Genomic DNA, 16,680 nt, shown 5'->3' with positions numbered 1-16,680 from the left:
AAAATATTGGTTATGAGGTTCTTAAAGATTATTTTTAATCTTTGAATACCCTCAGAATTTAATGTAATTATTTGTAATGAGTGGATCATTGTTAAAACACTACAGAGGTGACTCAAGGCTGGATTACACAACCTAGCTTTAACAGATTTTAGTCGTGATTTGCAATTGAGTAAAGTTGGTGCTCGTCTGCTTCTGTGTGCAGATTTTTGGGCCAGTCGAGGCTGACAGATTTCACAGAATGCTGCGTAGTATATTATGTGAACAGTTTCCAATTTCTTACATCTAGTCAGAGGATATCAAACATGTTTGATATTTCAGAGTCGACAATAGAGGAAATGTCGTAGTGTGTGATGCTCTTCAACTTAAATCTAAAGTCCTACGGTAACCAACCAACAGAAATCAAATGTGTGGAGCAACTCAAAGAGCTTCATGATGGAGAAAAAAAAAATCAATTAAGTTTTGGCAGGAAAACTGGTGCCTCTATGATGTCAAAAACAGGAAGCCTTGTGATTCCATGTGAGTTTAAGTGAGATCGACTTGAAAGTTGGGTGTTGTGTGATCTTCAGTCAATTGGTGCATGATGCCCATTCACATAGTCTTAAAAGTGTGTGATACCTAGTATTTTTGTACTCAAGTCGGGTGGTGTATTCCAGAATTCAGTTGTTCAAGAAAGCATAGGTGTTTTATGTTTAATACTTACCAGAGGGAGCAGGGAGGTTCATCCCCCTGACAATGACTACAACCATGTCTGTACTACTAAGCTCTGGAAATATCCTAGAAAAGAATAATTCAATAAACAGAAAAAAGCAATGAAACTTCCAACCTCCACAATGACTGTGGTGTTTAACGGTTTCAGAGCAGGACTCTACATTGCACTGGCAAGATCTGCAGAGAGCATGTCAGACCTGACAGTGCGGTATGTTCTCTCCTCAAAATGATGTTTAGGAGGTTGAAGCCCCCTGTTGTGAGCCAGCTTAAGGATCTCCAGACTCTTTTTACATTGTTCGGCCATTTTCTCGAATCTAAAGAGAACCAATGGCAATAAATGAATAGCTTAAATAAACTATACAGTATATGTGAGACATGTGCTATATTTACATACTTGGTCGTCTCTGCAACATTCCCCATGTGCGTGAACTGCTTGGAGTATGTTACACATTTCTGAAGAAGAGAGAAAACATATCAGACTTGCATGTTCCACATATACTCTCAGCTACTTCATAAAACGGATAGTTCACCCAAAAATTTAAATTCTCTCATTATTTACTCACCCAAATGCCACCCCAGATGTGTATGACTTTTTTCTTCTGCAGAACACAATTTAAGATTTTGAGAAGAATATTTCAGCTCTGTAGGTCCATACAATGCAAATGACCAGAACTTTGAAGGTCCATAAAGGCAGCATAAATGTATTCCATAAGACTCCAGTGTTTTAATCCATGTCTCCTGAAGCAATCCAATTGGCTTTTGGTGAGAACAGATCAAAATGTATCTCCTTTTTCACTGGACATCTTGCCATTGCAGTCTCTAAGTACAATCATGATTTCAAGCTTGATTACACTTCCTAGCGCTTGACGCATGCGCAGAGTGCTAGCTGGCGCTACAGGAAGTGTAATCGAGCTTGAAATCAGGATTGCCAAGGAGACTGCTGTCAAGATTTATAGTGAAAAAGACATTACATTTAGGTCTGTTCTCACCCAAAACTGATTGGATCGCTTGACTAAATTACTGGAGTCGTATGGATTACTTTTATGCTGCCTTTATGTGATATTTGGACCTTCAGAGTTCTGGTCACCTTTAACTTGCATTGTATGGGCCTACAGAGTTCAAATGCTCTTCTAAAGTCTTAATTTGTCTTCTGCAGAAGAAAGAAAGTCATACACATCTGGGATGGCATGAGGGTGAGGAAATGATAAGAGAATTTTCATTTTTGGGTGAACTATCCCTTTAAATCACTGTCTTCTTATTACCTCATGTTGCTCTTTGAGTAGTTTGTTAAGTTGAGTGTAGACCTCCTCAGCCTTCTCAGAGATCCGAACATCACTGTGATGAACCAGGATGAAGTCCTCATCTCCAGGTAGTGATGGTACCTGAAGACAATACAATTCAATTCGCACTACGATTCATTTTTACAGCACTGTACTTGAGAGATGTCCTCAAATTAAAATCAAGATCTAATTGCTGGATCCCTCCTGGTGATTGTTTACAAGCAACAGGGTCATAACCCTGCCATATACTTTTTCCAAAACATTTGCTAACACTACCATCCTTTCATTAGGGATTTAATAATTTATAATAGAAATGGGGACACGGGAGAGTAATAATAATATTTATTACAAAAAACAGCAATCAGCTTACCTTGCTTATGTCCACTGTCTTGCCGCTGCACACTGCTTCTATCAAGGGGTCCAAACCCTTGGCTGTGCGCAGGAGGGTCTTGGCCTGCTCTAGATCATTCTTCTGCTTTGCCTGCAGTGCTGCTTTCATGTACTGTTTTTTGCGGCCCTCCAGAAACTCCAGCAGCTGCTGAGCTGAGAAGACAATAACCAGAATGACTGTGCAAACAAGTACAAACTGAAACAAAGACCATTTGATAGGAATTTTCTGTGCTTCTCACATAAATCAGTCAAAAATAGGAAAGCATCCCCAATAAACAGGTAATCTTAAAACTAGGGCTGTCGATTTAAAATGTTAATTTAGTGCGATTAATGAAATGAAAATGAATGCAATTAATCATGACTCCAATCTGTACGTAAATTTCGTAATAAGGAATGTTCCAACCATCAGAGCAATTCAAGCTTGATGTACCACATTGATGTAGCAGTAGGGGGCAGTCAGCACTCCAACTGTACAGGCAACACGCCTTGTCAAACCAAAAAGACAAGCAGCTCTGCCTTCCACAGATGTGCTTTTGCACTCAATCACAGCTGAATGAAGCACAACAGAATTAAGGGACCTCGAGGTGGGTTTTTCAAAGTTTCAAACTTAATTTCACATTGTGAAATGTGTTTTTGTATTGTAGAAATGCTTAACTTGTCTGCTGCCACAATATATGTACAGTGCATCCGGAAAGTATTCACAGCGCTTCACTTTTTCAACATTTTGTTGTTACAGCCTTATTCCAAAATGGATTCAATTCATTATTTTCCTCAAAATTCTACAAACAATACCCCATAATGTCAACGTGAAAGAAGTTTGTTTGAAATCTTTGCAAATTTATAAAAAAATAATAATAATAATAAAAAAACAAAATAATAAAAAAGAAAAACCACCCGTACATAAGTATTCACAGCCTTTGCCATGACACTCAAAATTGAGCTCAGGTGCATCCTGTTTCCACTGATCATCCTTGAGATGTTTCTACAACTTGATTGGAGTCCACCTGTGGTAAATTCAGTCGATTGGACATGATTTGGAAAGGCACACACCTGTCTATATAAGGCCCCACAGTTAACAGTGTATGTCAGAGCACAAACCAAGCCATGAAGTCCAAGGAATTGTCTGTAGACCTCCGAGACAGGATTGTATCGAGGCACAGATCTGGGGAAGGGTACAGAAAAATTTCTGCAGCATTGAAGGTCCCAATGAGCACAATGGCCTCCATCATCCGTAAATGGAAGAAGTTTGGAACCACCAGGACTCTTCCTAGAGCTGGCCGCCCGGCCAAACTGAGCGATCGGGGGAGAAGGGCCTTAGTCAGGGAGGTGACCAAGAACTCGATGGTCACTCTGACAGAGCTCCAGCATTTCTCTGTGGAGAAAGGAGAACCTTCCAGAAGAACAACCATCTCTGCAGCACTCCACCAATCAGGCCTGTATGGTAGAGTGGCCAGACGGAAGCCACTCCTCAGTAAAAGGCACATGACAGCCCACCTGGAGTTTGCCAAAAGGCACCTGAAGGACTCTCAGACCATGAGAAACAAAGACTGAATTCTCCCTACAGTGAAGCATGGTGGTGGCAGCATCATGCTGTGGGGATGTTTTTCAGCGGCAGGGACTGGGAGACTAGTCAGGATCGAGGGAAAGATGAATGCAGCAATGTACAGAGACATCATTGATGAAAACCTGCTCTAGAGTGCTCTGGACCTCAGACTGGGGTGAAGGTTCATCTTCCAACAGGACAATGACCCTAAGCACACAGCCAAGATAACAAAGGAGTGGCTCCAGGACAACTCTGTGAGTGGCCCAGCCAGAGCCCAGACTTGAACCCGATTGAACATCTCTGGAGAGATCTGAAAATGGCTGTGCACCGACACTCCCCATCCAACCTGATGGAGCTTGAGAGGTCCTGCAAAGAAGAATGGGAGAAACTGCCCAAAAATAGGTGTGCCAAGCTTGTAGCACCATACTCAAAAAGACTTGAGGCTGTAATTGGTGCCAAAGGTGCTTCAACAAAGTATTGAGTAAAGGCTGTGAATACTTATGTACATGTGATTTTTTTTTATTTTATTTTTTTAATAAATTTGCAAAGATTTCAAACAAACTTCTTTCACATTGACATTATGGGGTATTATTTGTAGAATTTTGAGGAAAATAATGAATTGAATCCATTTTGGAATAAGGCTGTAACATAACAAAATGTGGAAAAAGTGAAGTGCTGTGAATACTTTCCAGATGCACTGTATATTACGTAATGTATTTTAATTATTATACACTAAATTATCTTTATTTGGGCGCCTTTCTCATAAATATTTATACAAGCGATTAAATGTAATTCATTTGATAAATTAATCGGCACATGATTAAATTAATTTGATTAAAATGTTTAATTACATAAAACATAAACCCTACAAGTATCAGGCAGACTCCCCCTTTTGGATGTCCTGTCTGGGGAAGGGGTCCTCTTGGGCTCCTGTACCATTGGCTGTACTGCAAGAGTGGGCTTCTTCTGGTTGTCTACTTTTGCAGTCTGGAAGGCAAAATGGTTGTCAAACAGAGACTGTGTGCTCATTACAAAAGATTTAAATCTACACTGTCATCTTTAAAGGGGTCATGACATGGCTTTTTTATTATTATTTGAATATGTTCCTTGAGATTCACTTATATTAGATATGTCATATATTTGTAAAACATGGTCATTTTCCACCCTCATTCTGACCCTCTGTCAGAAACACTCAGTTTTGGTGCTGCTTCTCCTTTAAGACTTGACAGTAAATACCCACTGTTATGATTGGGTCTCTGTTCTTGACTGACCTGCTCTCTCCTTGCGATCTCACTGCTCATCAATACGGGGCAGGGCTACGGAAGTCATAAGGTAAAGTAGGAGTTGATGTGTTGTTGTGGAGGTGGACAGATGCAAATGTCTACCACAGTGTGACATCAGAATGTGGAGAGGAAGTAGAGAACGAGTCGTCTTGACAGCTTAGTTTAAAAAAATGCTCTTTTGAGTTGAGTTCTAAAACTTACAGTATGTTTTTTTTTATAATACAATGACCTCATATATGTCAAAGAATCAAGGCAAATTTGATTCCTCTTGTCTTTACCCCTTTAAACAAAAGGGGACAAATTTATAAAATTACAAGAACATTTTATGGAAATTTTAATAGAAAAATACTTACTTTTTCTGCCACCTTCTCCTCCCCATATCCAGCTTCCTCCTCAGCACCAGCATCAGCTTCATTAGATGTCAGCTTATTGGCCATTTCCAGCACAGCATCCAATCCTTGCTCTGGTGAAGTGGCCTTCTGGCCTGGGATTGGAGGAAAACCTACAGGGAACATTTAAATTTGATCTCCATCATTTCTTGGCAGGCGTTCAAACAAGTCATTAAAGAAATGTTGATATGTTCCTGTAGCTCAAGTGGTAGTCCATGGCGCAAGTAACATCAAAATCGTGGATTCAATTCCCAGGGAACACATGTTCTAATAAAATGTAAAGCTTAGATGCCCTAAGTTGCTTTAGATAAAAGCATCTGCTAATGGATGATTATAAAGTAATGTACTGTACACATTACATTCTTGCATTTGTCAGTTGTGCTAATCTTCTCTCGGCTTTAACTATTGAATTTAATGTAAAATATGTACTATGCAAGAGCTCTGAGATCAAACCTGGAGGGGCTGGAAGTTCATCGTAATTGACTGCTCGACCTGCTTTATGGGCACGGATGGCAGCCTGGTATTGCTGTGAACCAGAGAAAGAAGACCAAAGATCATCCACTTCCTTCCATAACCAAACAAGTCTGTACAAACACCCGGCTATGCCTACAATGTGCAATGCTTTGCTAATGCAAACTTGAATGGATTTCCATACCCCCCATTGATCCAAACTGATAAAATCTAAACAGGAAACTATGTGACTGAAACTGAAAGCATGATTGTCAAATTCGACTACGTGCCATTATCAACACATGATGTGGCTGATTACAGGTCCATTTTTAGCGTGACAGCTTTGCTAACCTTAGTGATGCGGTCATGCATGCGGGCCTTGCGATCATCCCCGCTGGCCTTAGCTTGTGTGAAGGCCTCTTTGTATTTGGCCATCCTCTGTTCCAAAGCTTCAAGAATAGTTTTGGGCTGAGCCGGGCCAGAAACATTGTCAGCTAGAATAACCAAAAACAGAGAATGCAGAGTAAGAGACAGGACAAGCAACTCATACAATTCTTAGTTCCATTTAGACCATAATTTGACTATTGCTAAAAAAGAAACACGACTCACCTTGCCCTTCAGGAGCAGAAGTTGAGACTTTAACAGCTGCCTGAGGTGCGACACGAGTAACTGTAGCAGCCAGGAAAAGAATTCAGCCTTTAAAAGCAGATTGAAATACAGTAGACAGTACTAATACAACTGAACACTGCTGTATCCATACAAACCACAAAATCTCAATCAAGTCTCACAAGCTAAATGAAAACTAATATTAGTTTGAATATTACACTGTCTTGGTTTCCTTTAATTTTTAATACAATGCAACAACAGCTATTCCATTGAGCTACAAGGCCTGAAACAACATCACATGGATAATCCGCTTATGTAGAGTATGTTTCTGTATATAGATGACACTTCAGGTGGTCTAACCTTGAGTCAAAGAAGGAGGGAGGGAGCTCATGTCCACCGACTGGCCTTTCTCCAAAGCCTCAATTGCTGCATCGAATCCCTGAGCCAAACAAGCACACAGCATAGTGGCTCTCTTTGTGAAATCCAACAAGTCTTATTTTAGTCTTAAAAATAACTTTGCAAAATGTTGTTACTAGAGAGTTATTAGAAATCATCACCCATGTTGATGGGAATAAAGAAACTTGGTTATGAGGAATATCCAAATTTGCATGACAACAGTTAAAATAATATGGTTGATTTAAATGAATTAAATGCAATGCTAAATGAAAACTGTGCAAAGGCTTGAGGAAAGTTCAAGTCCTTCTAAATCCCCACATTAAACAAAAGGTAAGCGAAATAAACAACACACTCTGAAACATGTAAACTCAGCAAAAAAAGAAACGTCCCTTTTTCAGGACACTGTATTTTAAAGATAATTTTGTAAAAATCCAAATAACTTTACAGATCTTTATTGAAAAGTGTTGAAACAATGTTTTCCATGCTTGTTCTATGAACCATAAACAATTAATGAACATGCACCTGTGGAACGGTCATTAAGACATTAAAAACACCAAAAGAAATATGCCCGGGGTCCCTGCTCCTCTGCGTGAATGTGCCTTAGGCATGCTGCATGGAGGCATGAGGACTGCAGATGTGGCCAGGGCAATAAATTGCAATGTCCATACTGTGAGATGCCTAAGACAGCGCTACAGGGAGACAGGAAGGACAGCTGATCATCCGCGCAGTGGCAGACCACGTGTGACAATACCTGCACAGGATCGGTACATCTGAATATCACACCTGCGGGACAGGTACAGGATGGCAACAACAACTGCCCGAGTTACACCAGGAACGCACAATCCCTCCATCAGTGCTCAGACTGTCCGCAATAGGCTGAGAGAGGCTGGACTGAGGGCTTGTAGGCCTGTTGTAAGGCAGGTCCTTACCAGACATCATCGCCTACAAACCCACCTTCGCTGGACTAGACAGGACTGGCAAAAAGTGCTCTTCACTGACGAGTTTCGGTTTTGTCTCACCAGGGGTAATGGTCGGACTCGTGTTTATCGTCGAAGGAATGAGTGTTACACCGAGGCCTGTACTTTGGAGCGGGATGGATTTGGAGGTGGTGGGTCCGTCATGGTCTGAGGCGGTGTGTCACAGCATCATCAGACTGAGCTTGTTGTCATTGCAGGCAATCTCAATGCTGTGCGTTACAGGGAAGACATCCTCCTCCCTCATGTGGTACCCTTCCTGCAGGCTCATCCTGACATGACCCTCCAGCATGACAATGCCACCAGCCATACTGCTCGTTCTATGCATGATTTCCTACAAGACAGGAAAGTCAGTGTTCTGCCATGGCCAGCAAAGAGCCTGGATCTCAATCCCATTGAGCACGTATGGGACCTGTTGGATCGGAGGGTGAGGGCTAGGGCCATTCCCCCCAGAAATGTCCAGGAACTTGCAAGTGCCTTGGTGGAAGAGTGAGGTAACATCTCACAGCAAGAACTGGCAAATCTGGTGCAGTCCATGAGGAGGAGATGCACTGCAATACTTAATGCAGCTGGTGGCCACACCAGATACTGACTGTTATTTTTTATTTTGACCACCCGCCCATCCCCTATTTGTTCAGGGACATATTATTCCATTTCTGTTAGTCACGTCTGTGAAACTTGATCAGTTTATGTCTTAGTTGTTGAATCTTTTTCAACATCTTCAAAGTTTGTTGAAAATAAAAGCAGTTGAAAGTGAGAGGACGTTTCTTTATTTGCTGAGTTTATATGAGAGTACATAGAGTACAGACTACACAGCTATAAGAGAGTTCTTTGGGTTTTAATGGAGACAAAAAATTAAACTAAAGTTTTGGTGACAACAAAACGTAAGCAAGTTATAAGGTAAACAGCCAAATTGCATTTCTCAAATCTGTTATAAATAGGAATAAACTGCAGAATAAAATCACTCGAGCATAATAAGAATCCCATCTCTGTACAAATAAAAATACAATCAAACACAAAGAAAACACTTAGGGCTGATACATTTTAATAAAGCCTTAAAAATGCTTCAACCATTTTCCAGGAGAGGAGTTGCAGATTTTTACTTGTAGAGTTATAAATAAAGCTGTTTTAAAAATGAACGATATAGAGCCGGCAATACATATACACTGGTGGCCAAAAGTTTGGAATAATGTACAGATTTTGCTGTTTGGAAGGAAATTGATACTTTAATTCACCAAAGTGGCATTCAACTGATCACAAAGTATAGTCAGGACATTACTGATGTAAAAAAACAGCACCATCACTATTTGAAAAAAGTAATTTTTGATCAAATCTAGACAGGCCCCATTTCCAGCAGCCATCACTCCAACACCTTATCCTTGAGTAATCATGCTAAATTGCTAATTTGGTACTAGAAAATCACTTGCCATTATATCAAACACAGTTGAAAGCTATTTGGTTCTTTAAATGAAGCTTAACATTGTGTTTGTTTTAGAGCTGCCACAGTATGCAATAGACTGGCATGTCTTGTGGTCAATATTAGGTCAAAAATGGCAAAAAAGAAACAGCTTTCTCTAGAAACTCATCAATCACTGTTTTGAGGAATGAAGGCTATACAGTGCTTGAAATTGCCAAAAAACTGAAGATTTCATACAAAGGTGTACACTACAGTCTTCAAAGACAAAGGACAACTGGCTCTAACAAGGACAGAAAGAGATGTGGAAGGCCAGATGTACAACTAAACAAGAGGATAAGTACATCAGAGTCTCTAGTTTGAGAAATAGATGCCTCACATGTCCTCAGCTGACAGCTTCATTGAATTCTACCTGCTCAACACCAGTTTCATGTACAACAGTAAAGAGAAGACTCAGGGGTGCAGGCCTTATGGGAAGAATTGCAAAAACAAAAGCCACTTTTGATACAGATAATAAAAGGTTAGAGTGGGCAAAGAAACACAAATATTGGACAACAGATAATTGGAAAAGAGTGTTATGATCTTAACCCCACTGAGCTTTTGTGGGATCAGCTAGACTGTAAGGTGCGCGAGAAGTGCCTGACAAGACAGTCACATCTATGGCAAGTGCTACAGGAAGTGTGGGGTGAAATGTCACCTGAGTATCTGGACAAACTGACAGCTGGAATGCCAAGGATCTGCAAAGCTGTCATTGCTGCACGTGGAGGATTTTTTGATGAGAACTCTTTAAAATAGTTTAAGAAGTTCTGACATTTTTTTTCAAATTATAATTTTTCACATTATTAATGTTCTGACTATACATTGTGATCAGTTGAAGGCCACTTTGGTGAATAAAAGTACCAATTTCTTTCCATAAGAGCAAAATCTGTACATTATTCCAAACTTTTGGCCGCCAATATAGATATAGGTTCTGACAGAAACCATGTCTTACCTTGCTGGCCTTCACGTGCATTTTGGCTTGATCAATATCTCCTGCTTGTTTGGCCTTGACGGCTGCCATCCTGTACTCTCTCTGTCGCTCCAGCAGAATGTCTTTTGTGGGCTGTCTGACTGGAGAGTCTACTTGAGGAGCAGAGGAAACCACAATAAGCCCTTTACAAGAACACTGTAGAATGTCAAACTTCTAGTTAAATTAGCATGTCAGGAACAATTTAAAGGGGAAGATCTTAATTTTCAACATACTTTTAGTTTTTACATGTCTAACCTTGTTGATTCAATCAATCAATAAATAAATATGATTTGAGATAAGGGACAAAACATGTCCTACATACAAAAATCCTCTTTATGTTAAAGATCAAGAAATGTATAATAATACAAATACTGAAAAAGTTACATCTAAAGGAAAGGTGTATACTCAGGGCATTTATTACTTATATTTTCAAATAATTTCATTAGATTTTTTTAAATGCATGCTCTATACTTGGAAGCACATGTAACTTAACCTGTACTCAGCAAGATGTCACAATGTTAAACTGCCAAACAAAGTGTTTAAAAATGCCACAAATGCATAAATATAAATATTAAATGAAAGGTAGGGATCAGTAAGATATCAAACAATACATAAAGTAAACTTTAAATGACATTTTGCATTAAAAAAAATAAAATAAATAAAAATAAAAATCATTGTTACATTTTCCATAAAAAAAAAAAAATCTAAATTGTGTCCTCACTGCATCAGTTTCATCAGATTTTTTAATAATCCTGAATAAATCAGACAATGCCATGGTCAGCTATAACTCTGAGTAACCCTTTCCCACTTCTTGCTCATGGTGGATGCAACAGTAGGACACACGGTCTGGTAAGTTTTATATTTTTGTATATTTTAAACAATGTTTAAGTCTCTGCGGTCAAAGCTTCAACATGTCAACTCCGTCATTCCCATTGTTATGATTTCTGTTAAGTGGAATAACTTTGCCATTATAGTTTAGGTTATAGAGGCAGCTTTAATGGAGGGAAAAAAAACAAAATGGCTCCAGTGTACAACACATGGTTAAAATGGAAAAATATACATTTTGTCAACTCCGTCAGAATTTTCCGAATAGTGTGAAAACAGAAAACATTTATAGAATATTTTTTTTATCGCTTAGAGCACATATTATGGTTTTTAAACGTGCCTAATTTTGTTTAAAGGTCTCGTACAATAGATTTACATGCATCCAAGGTCAAAAAACACTTTAATTTGCTCATAATTTAAATTGCAGCTTTTTTCCCAGTGTCAAAAACGACTCGTTCAATGATCCGTTCTAAAGGATTCATTCTAAACTCCTCCTTTCAGAGAGCCTACACTGCTCTGATTGGTCAGATGTCCCAGTCTGTTGTGATTGGTCTACCGCTTAGTGTAGTGTTTGAGGGCGGGTCAAAGCTGTTTGCGAGCAGCCAATGAAGATCAGAGGTGGGTTTTTTGTTACCAAATTACGTAGGTTAGTACAGGAGGTAAGTCTGGAATTACTAACGACTCGTTTCAGGTGTTCAGAATCGGTTCTTTCTTTGGGGAGTCAATAACTTGTGCACTTTGATTTTTGAAACTTTGCAGACTTTTTTACATTCACAAACAGCTATATAACACTACATGAAAGGTAATATTTGAAAAAACATAATAGGTGCTCTTTAAGTCCTTAAATGAACACTATTGTTAGATAATTATAGACTTAACGCTCTTGTTGGATGGATCAAATTAAAATGGCTTGCTTTTAAGTGTATCTGACAGAGTTGACAAATCACAGTAAGATGTAAGTTATTAATAAATGTCAATTTTCAGAAAAAAAAAGCATTTTTCCTAGTTTCCTTACATGGTTTGTTAGCTGATAACTTTGTCTACAAATTTACCCATTTTAAAATAATTTAGTATTAAAAAAATAAAGAATAAGATTTAAAACATGTTTTGTCCATCTCAAGAATTGGCGAATTAGACTTTTCCTTCTTTATTTTCTTCTTTCTTGTATGTGTTTATCTCTGACAAACTATGACTACTATTAATGATAAATAAATATTTTTTTCCTTATATATATTCTTTGTTGGACAGCAATGAAATATATTTGTAACCAGAAAATGTGCCAAACGTAAACCCAAAAGTAATATAAATGTCAAAAAATTAAAATATCTAACTAAAATCTAATGTATCGATTTCTTAATATTTTGTAAGCAACAAAGGAACAAAGCCTATCTAAAGGAACAGAAAAAGCATGCAAAATACAAACCAAATAGGAAACCAAGTTGATCTGATCTCACAACCACATACTGTAAAGTGGGGTTCAAAAGTCTGAGACCACCAGTGAAAATGCTTCTATTTTGCATTATTTTAAGGCATCTTTACACTACAGAGTTAAGCCTGCTCTGTGGCTGTGTAAAATTCTGTGTAAAAACACAAAAACCAGACTAAATTATGCCTGCTCTGACCCACCTCAGCCCCTGCTATCAAACAAAACTTTAAGGTTTGAATTTACATATTCATCTCTTAACATTATTTATGCAATTGTAATTGCTTTTAAATGCATTTATGCCTGCTCTGATCAGCTCTTTGTAAATACACCACAATCTCACTTCAGATGCAGCTTCTGTGCCACCTTTGCAGTGTAAAGATGGCTTAATATAATATAAAATATTTAATTACAATTGTATTATTCACATAACGTTTTGAGTGAGAAGTTTAACTGAAAAATAGATGAATTTCAGATTCTTTTTTGTATTTGGCAAGTCCCCTTTTGCATTAATGACAACATGCACTCGACTTGTCATGCACTCCACAGTTCATGAAAAAACATGTGATCCATGTTATTTCAGCATGATTTGAGAAGTATCTTGTGTGCTTCAATGGAAGCAAGGCAATCTGACATTTTGTACAAAGGACTTAACAGTCAATGCCCCAAATTTGCTTACATTTGACTAGTGACCCAAAAACAGAATCTTAGATCATCTTAAATATTTCTTCATTTTACACAAATGTTCTTTAATCCCTAAAAAAAATCCCACACTTTCAATGTGTAATTGTAACTGTAATTGTAACAATTAAATAGTGGTCTGTTGCTGCAGAAGCACATCACTGACCTGAGGATGATTCAGCAGCATGTCCTGCATGTTCCTCTTCTGGAGATGACAGGGAAGCTGGAGAGGTTACACCAGAGGACTCCTCTCTAGAGTTTGGTGCTGGATCCATGACAACATGGACGGTTTCCACTGAGACAGGAGAGATCTCAACAGCGCTATCAGACTCCCCATGCTGATCAGGTGATGTTGCTGGTGGGGCAAGAGGCCAATCGGGACCACTAGAGGCCCCACATGCAACTGGCGGGGGAATCTCCGTTTCGTCAGTCTTCCCTCCTTTCCGTGCTGACACCAGCATAGTTTGTAGTGTCTAACAAATTTAAAAAAAGTCAAAAGACTTTATTTTTCGTCAACTACCATTTAAACAAATTTAAAGAGTGCATGCATGATTGATTCTGTTTTATTCCCTAACACTGCATGCTTTTCCCTTATCCAAAGTTACACTAAATCCACTCACCTTAAGGCCTCTCTCATATCTCCGGGCTTTAGAGGATTCCCCTGCGGACTTGGCATTTGCAATAGCCATTTTATACATGTTTATTCTCTCCTCTAAGGTGTGTTCAATGCTCCCAGGCACTGAGGAGACCTTAGTTTCCAGTGGGAGAAAACAAAACATGATGTGGCTCATTATTCTTATACAAAAGCCTTCTACGAACTCCTGACAAATATAGTATAACTGATGTAGTATTATGAAGAAAATCATATATATATGAGCAATTCAATGCTTTTAAGGTGATAGAGATTCACATTGACAACATGATAACTACATCAATTAGGACGTCCTAAATAAAATGTGCCTTATACCTGGTGTGCCGGTTCTGTTGAAGGAATTTTGGCACTAACATGGGAGGATGAGATTGCGGCACCTGAGTCTTCTATTTCCTCCTCTTCAACCACTTCCTGTAGCTCAGCCTAGCGACACATCACAACATACATATTTGTTTTAACACATCTAGTAGGTGCTGAAACAGTCTAAAATCAAGATCTTTCATTTACCAAGAGATCTTCGTCATCTTCCAGATTGTCATCGTCATCATCATCAACATCTTTCATGCATGCCTCTGCCATTTTTGCAATATCCTCCATTGGTAATGGGGCTTTATCATAAAAAGTAATGTCAGTGAATCTGAAACTTTCACAGACCATTTTCAAGAAAGTTATAAAAGAATAACATAAAAGACAGAAAATAACCGATCAGATTGATAACATTATTAAAGGAATATTTCACCTAAAAATGAAAATTCTCTCATCATTTACTCACCCTCGTGCCATCCCAGATGTGTATGACTTTCTTTCTTCTGCAGAACACAAATGAAGATTTTTAGAAGAACAGCTCAGCTCTGTAGGTCCAGACAATTCAAGTGAATGGTGGCCAGAACTTTTAAGCTCCAAAAATCACATACAGGCAGCATAAAAGTAATCCATAAGACTCCAGTGGTTACTATAAATCTCCACTTTCACTTTCTCCTTTTGTTTTTGGCAACTCACATTCTTCGTGCATGTCGCCATCTGCTGGGCTGGGAGGAGAATTTATAGTAAACAAAAAGTGCTAAAATATTGATCTGTTTCTCACCCACACCCATCATATCGCTTCGGAAGATATGGATTTAACCACGAGTCATAAGGATTACTTTTATGCTGTCTTTATTTGCTTTTTGGAGCTTTAAAGAATTGTCCATCATTCACTTGCATTGTATGGACCTACAGAGCTGAAAAAATGTTTGTTTGTGTTCAGCAGAAGAAAGAAAGTCATTCACATCTGGGATGGCATGAGGGTGAGTAAATGATGAGAGAATTATCTTTTTTTAATGTGGCAGTCAATACCAGCACTTTATTAAGAGTAGACCTACACTGTCATCTTTTCAGGATTGGTTGCGAAATATACAATCTGTATTCATAATACAAATTTGAATATCATAAGAAGAAACAATAACCATGATACCCACCTTTACCAGCCTTTTTCCCTGTTGCAGCAGGCAGTGGTTTCTTCCCAACAATAGCAGCAAATTCTGCTTCTAAATCGGGGTCATCCATGTCTTGGTCCATGACCATCATATCATCTGGTTTGAAATCAAGCAACAACCCCATCTGCAAAAAGACATGCTAGCATTAAACTTTCCACTGTACACCTGTCGTGGTCCACAGGTGGGAAGTTAATAGAGGGTTTCTAAATCATAGACCCCTTCCTTTACATGTCTCAGACAAACAACATACCTACAGCTGATGTCATATATCCAAAAAAAAAAAAAAATAAAAAAAAAAATTAAAAAAAACCCACTCGCCTGTTTGGCTGCAGCTGCGCCTTGGCCTTTCTGCGGTGCTGCTCGCTTGTTTTTCCTGCCAAACATTCCCTCCTGCTCGTCCACCACTTACTGGACAAACACTGTGCCTGAGGCCAGACTCTAGAGTGTAAATAAACGAAAATAGAGCTGTCACGAAGGAATAATAGAGAAGATATGTTTTGTGTTTCTGTCTTCAAGGTTTTGAACAGTTGTCATGTGAGTATGAACTAATAACATGAAGGTGTCTGATGGCAGTCTGACAGAAGTTTAGAGCAAACGACAGTCACATGTGCTGTTAACACGTGGACTGCTGACTCACCCCACGAATCCTGCAAACAGTTATGAACTGTTATTTCACTTTCTTTTCCTCGTCAACCGCAAACTGTCTCCACTTCCTCCTTCCGTCCGTATGAAGTGCTTCATAACCCTGAATAAATGAAGCTGTCAGTGTATATGGTAGAAACAACAGCACTTTACGGATATGAGAGACAATATATAATGATAATGTCCGGCTAAAATTAAACTCGCTGAAAAGAAAAAAGTACATATAGTATATGATGACAACCGAACCGAAAAATCCTTAAAGACGTCCCATTCGCCAGCAACCCCTCATAGAGGGATACCGGTGTATTACAAGTTAAGCGGTTTGACAGAATGTTGTTTTATTTACCTCTGTGATTTACAAAGAAACAAACAGCGTAGCTCACTGCAGTGCTCATACCATTAGATCTATTTTGCTAATACAACCAATGCAACTAAAACATCAAGATACCTCACGTCCAACAGTAGCAAACGACACCGGTCAGTATCTTCAGTTCCTGTGAAATTGTTTTCCAGTGGGCGGAGCATACACGAATATTCATT

General features: G+C 38.8%; 1 protein-coding gene across 5 annotated transcripts in view; it reads right to left on the bottom strand.

The window, feature by feature from the left end:
• Positions 1-16,680, bottom strand: part of LOC127441399 (coiled-coil and C2 domain-containing protein 1B-like) — a 26,705-nt gene extending 10,025 nt beyond the window's left edge. The window contains exons 1-22 of one of the 5 annotated variants that reach the window (XM_051698778.1): positions 16,589-16,680; positions 16,136-16,243; positions 15,817-15,936; positions 15,481-15,622; positions 14,796-14,832; positions 14,531-14,660; positions 14,339-14,446; positions 13,992-14,120; positions 13,538-13,844; positions 10,425-10,552; positions 7,010-7,088; positions 6,653-6,712; positions 6,395-6,537; positions 6,047-6,119; positions 5,558-5,706; positions 5,193-5,237; positions 4,791-4,908; positions 2,359-2,531; positions 1,971-2,090; positions 1,103-1,161; positions 906-1,022; positions 701-774 (exon numbers count right to left, since the gene is read on the bottom strand). In XM_051698778.1, the coding sequence (XP_051554738.1) occupies positions 701-774; positions 906-1,022; positions 1,103-1,161; positions 1,971-2,090; positions 2,359-2,531; positions 4,791-4,908; positions 5,193-5,237; positions 5,558-5,706; positions 6,047-6,119; positions 6,395-6,537; positions 6,653-6,712; positions 7,010-7,088; positions 10,425-10,552; positions 13,538-13,844; positions 13,992-14,120; positions 14,339-14,446; positions 14,531-14,660; positions 14,796-14,832; positions 15,481-15,622; positions 15,817-15,882 (2,257 nt within the window). In that variant the 5' untranslated portion in view covers positions 15,883-15,936; positions 16,136-16,243; positions 16,589-16,680. Of the gene's footprint in view, positions 1-700; positions 775-905; positions 1,023-1,102; positions 1,162-1,970; positions 2,091-2,358; positions 2,532-4,790; positions 4,909-5,192; positions 5,238-5,557; positions 5,707-6,046; positions 6,120-6,394; positions 6,538-6,652; positions 6,713-7,009; positions 7,122-10,424; positions 10,553-13,537; positions 13,845-13,991; positions 14,121-14,338; positions 14,447-14,530; positions 14,661-14,795; positions 14,833-14,937; positions 15,052-15,480; positions 15,623-15,816; positions 15,937-16,135; positions 16,244-16,588 lie in introns of those variants that run through there. The other 4 variants (XM_051698779.1, XM_051698782.1, XM_051698780.1 and 1 more) reach the window with 4 other exon arrangements.

The sequence above is a fragment of the Myxocyprinus asiaticus genome, chromosome 5, assembly GCF_019703515.2.
Source record: "Myxocyprinus asiaticus isolate MX2 ecotype Aquarium Trade chromosome 5, UBuf_Myxa_2, whole genome shotgun sequence".
Classification (NCBI taxonomy): Eukaryota; Metazoa; Chordata; class Actinopteri; order Cypriniformes; family Catostomidae; genus Myxocyprinus; species Myxocyprinus asiaticus.
Note: the sequence above shows the minus strand (reverse complement) of the source record. Positions and strands in the feature narration are given on the sequence as shown.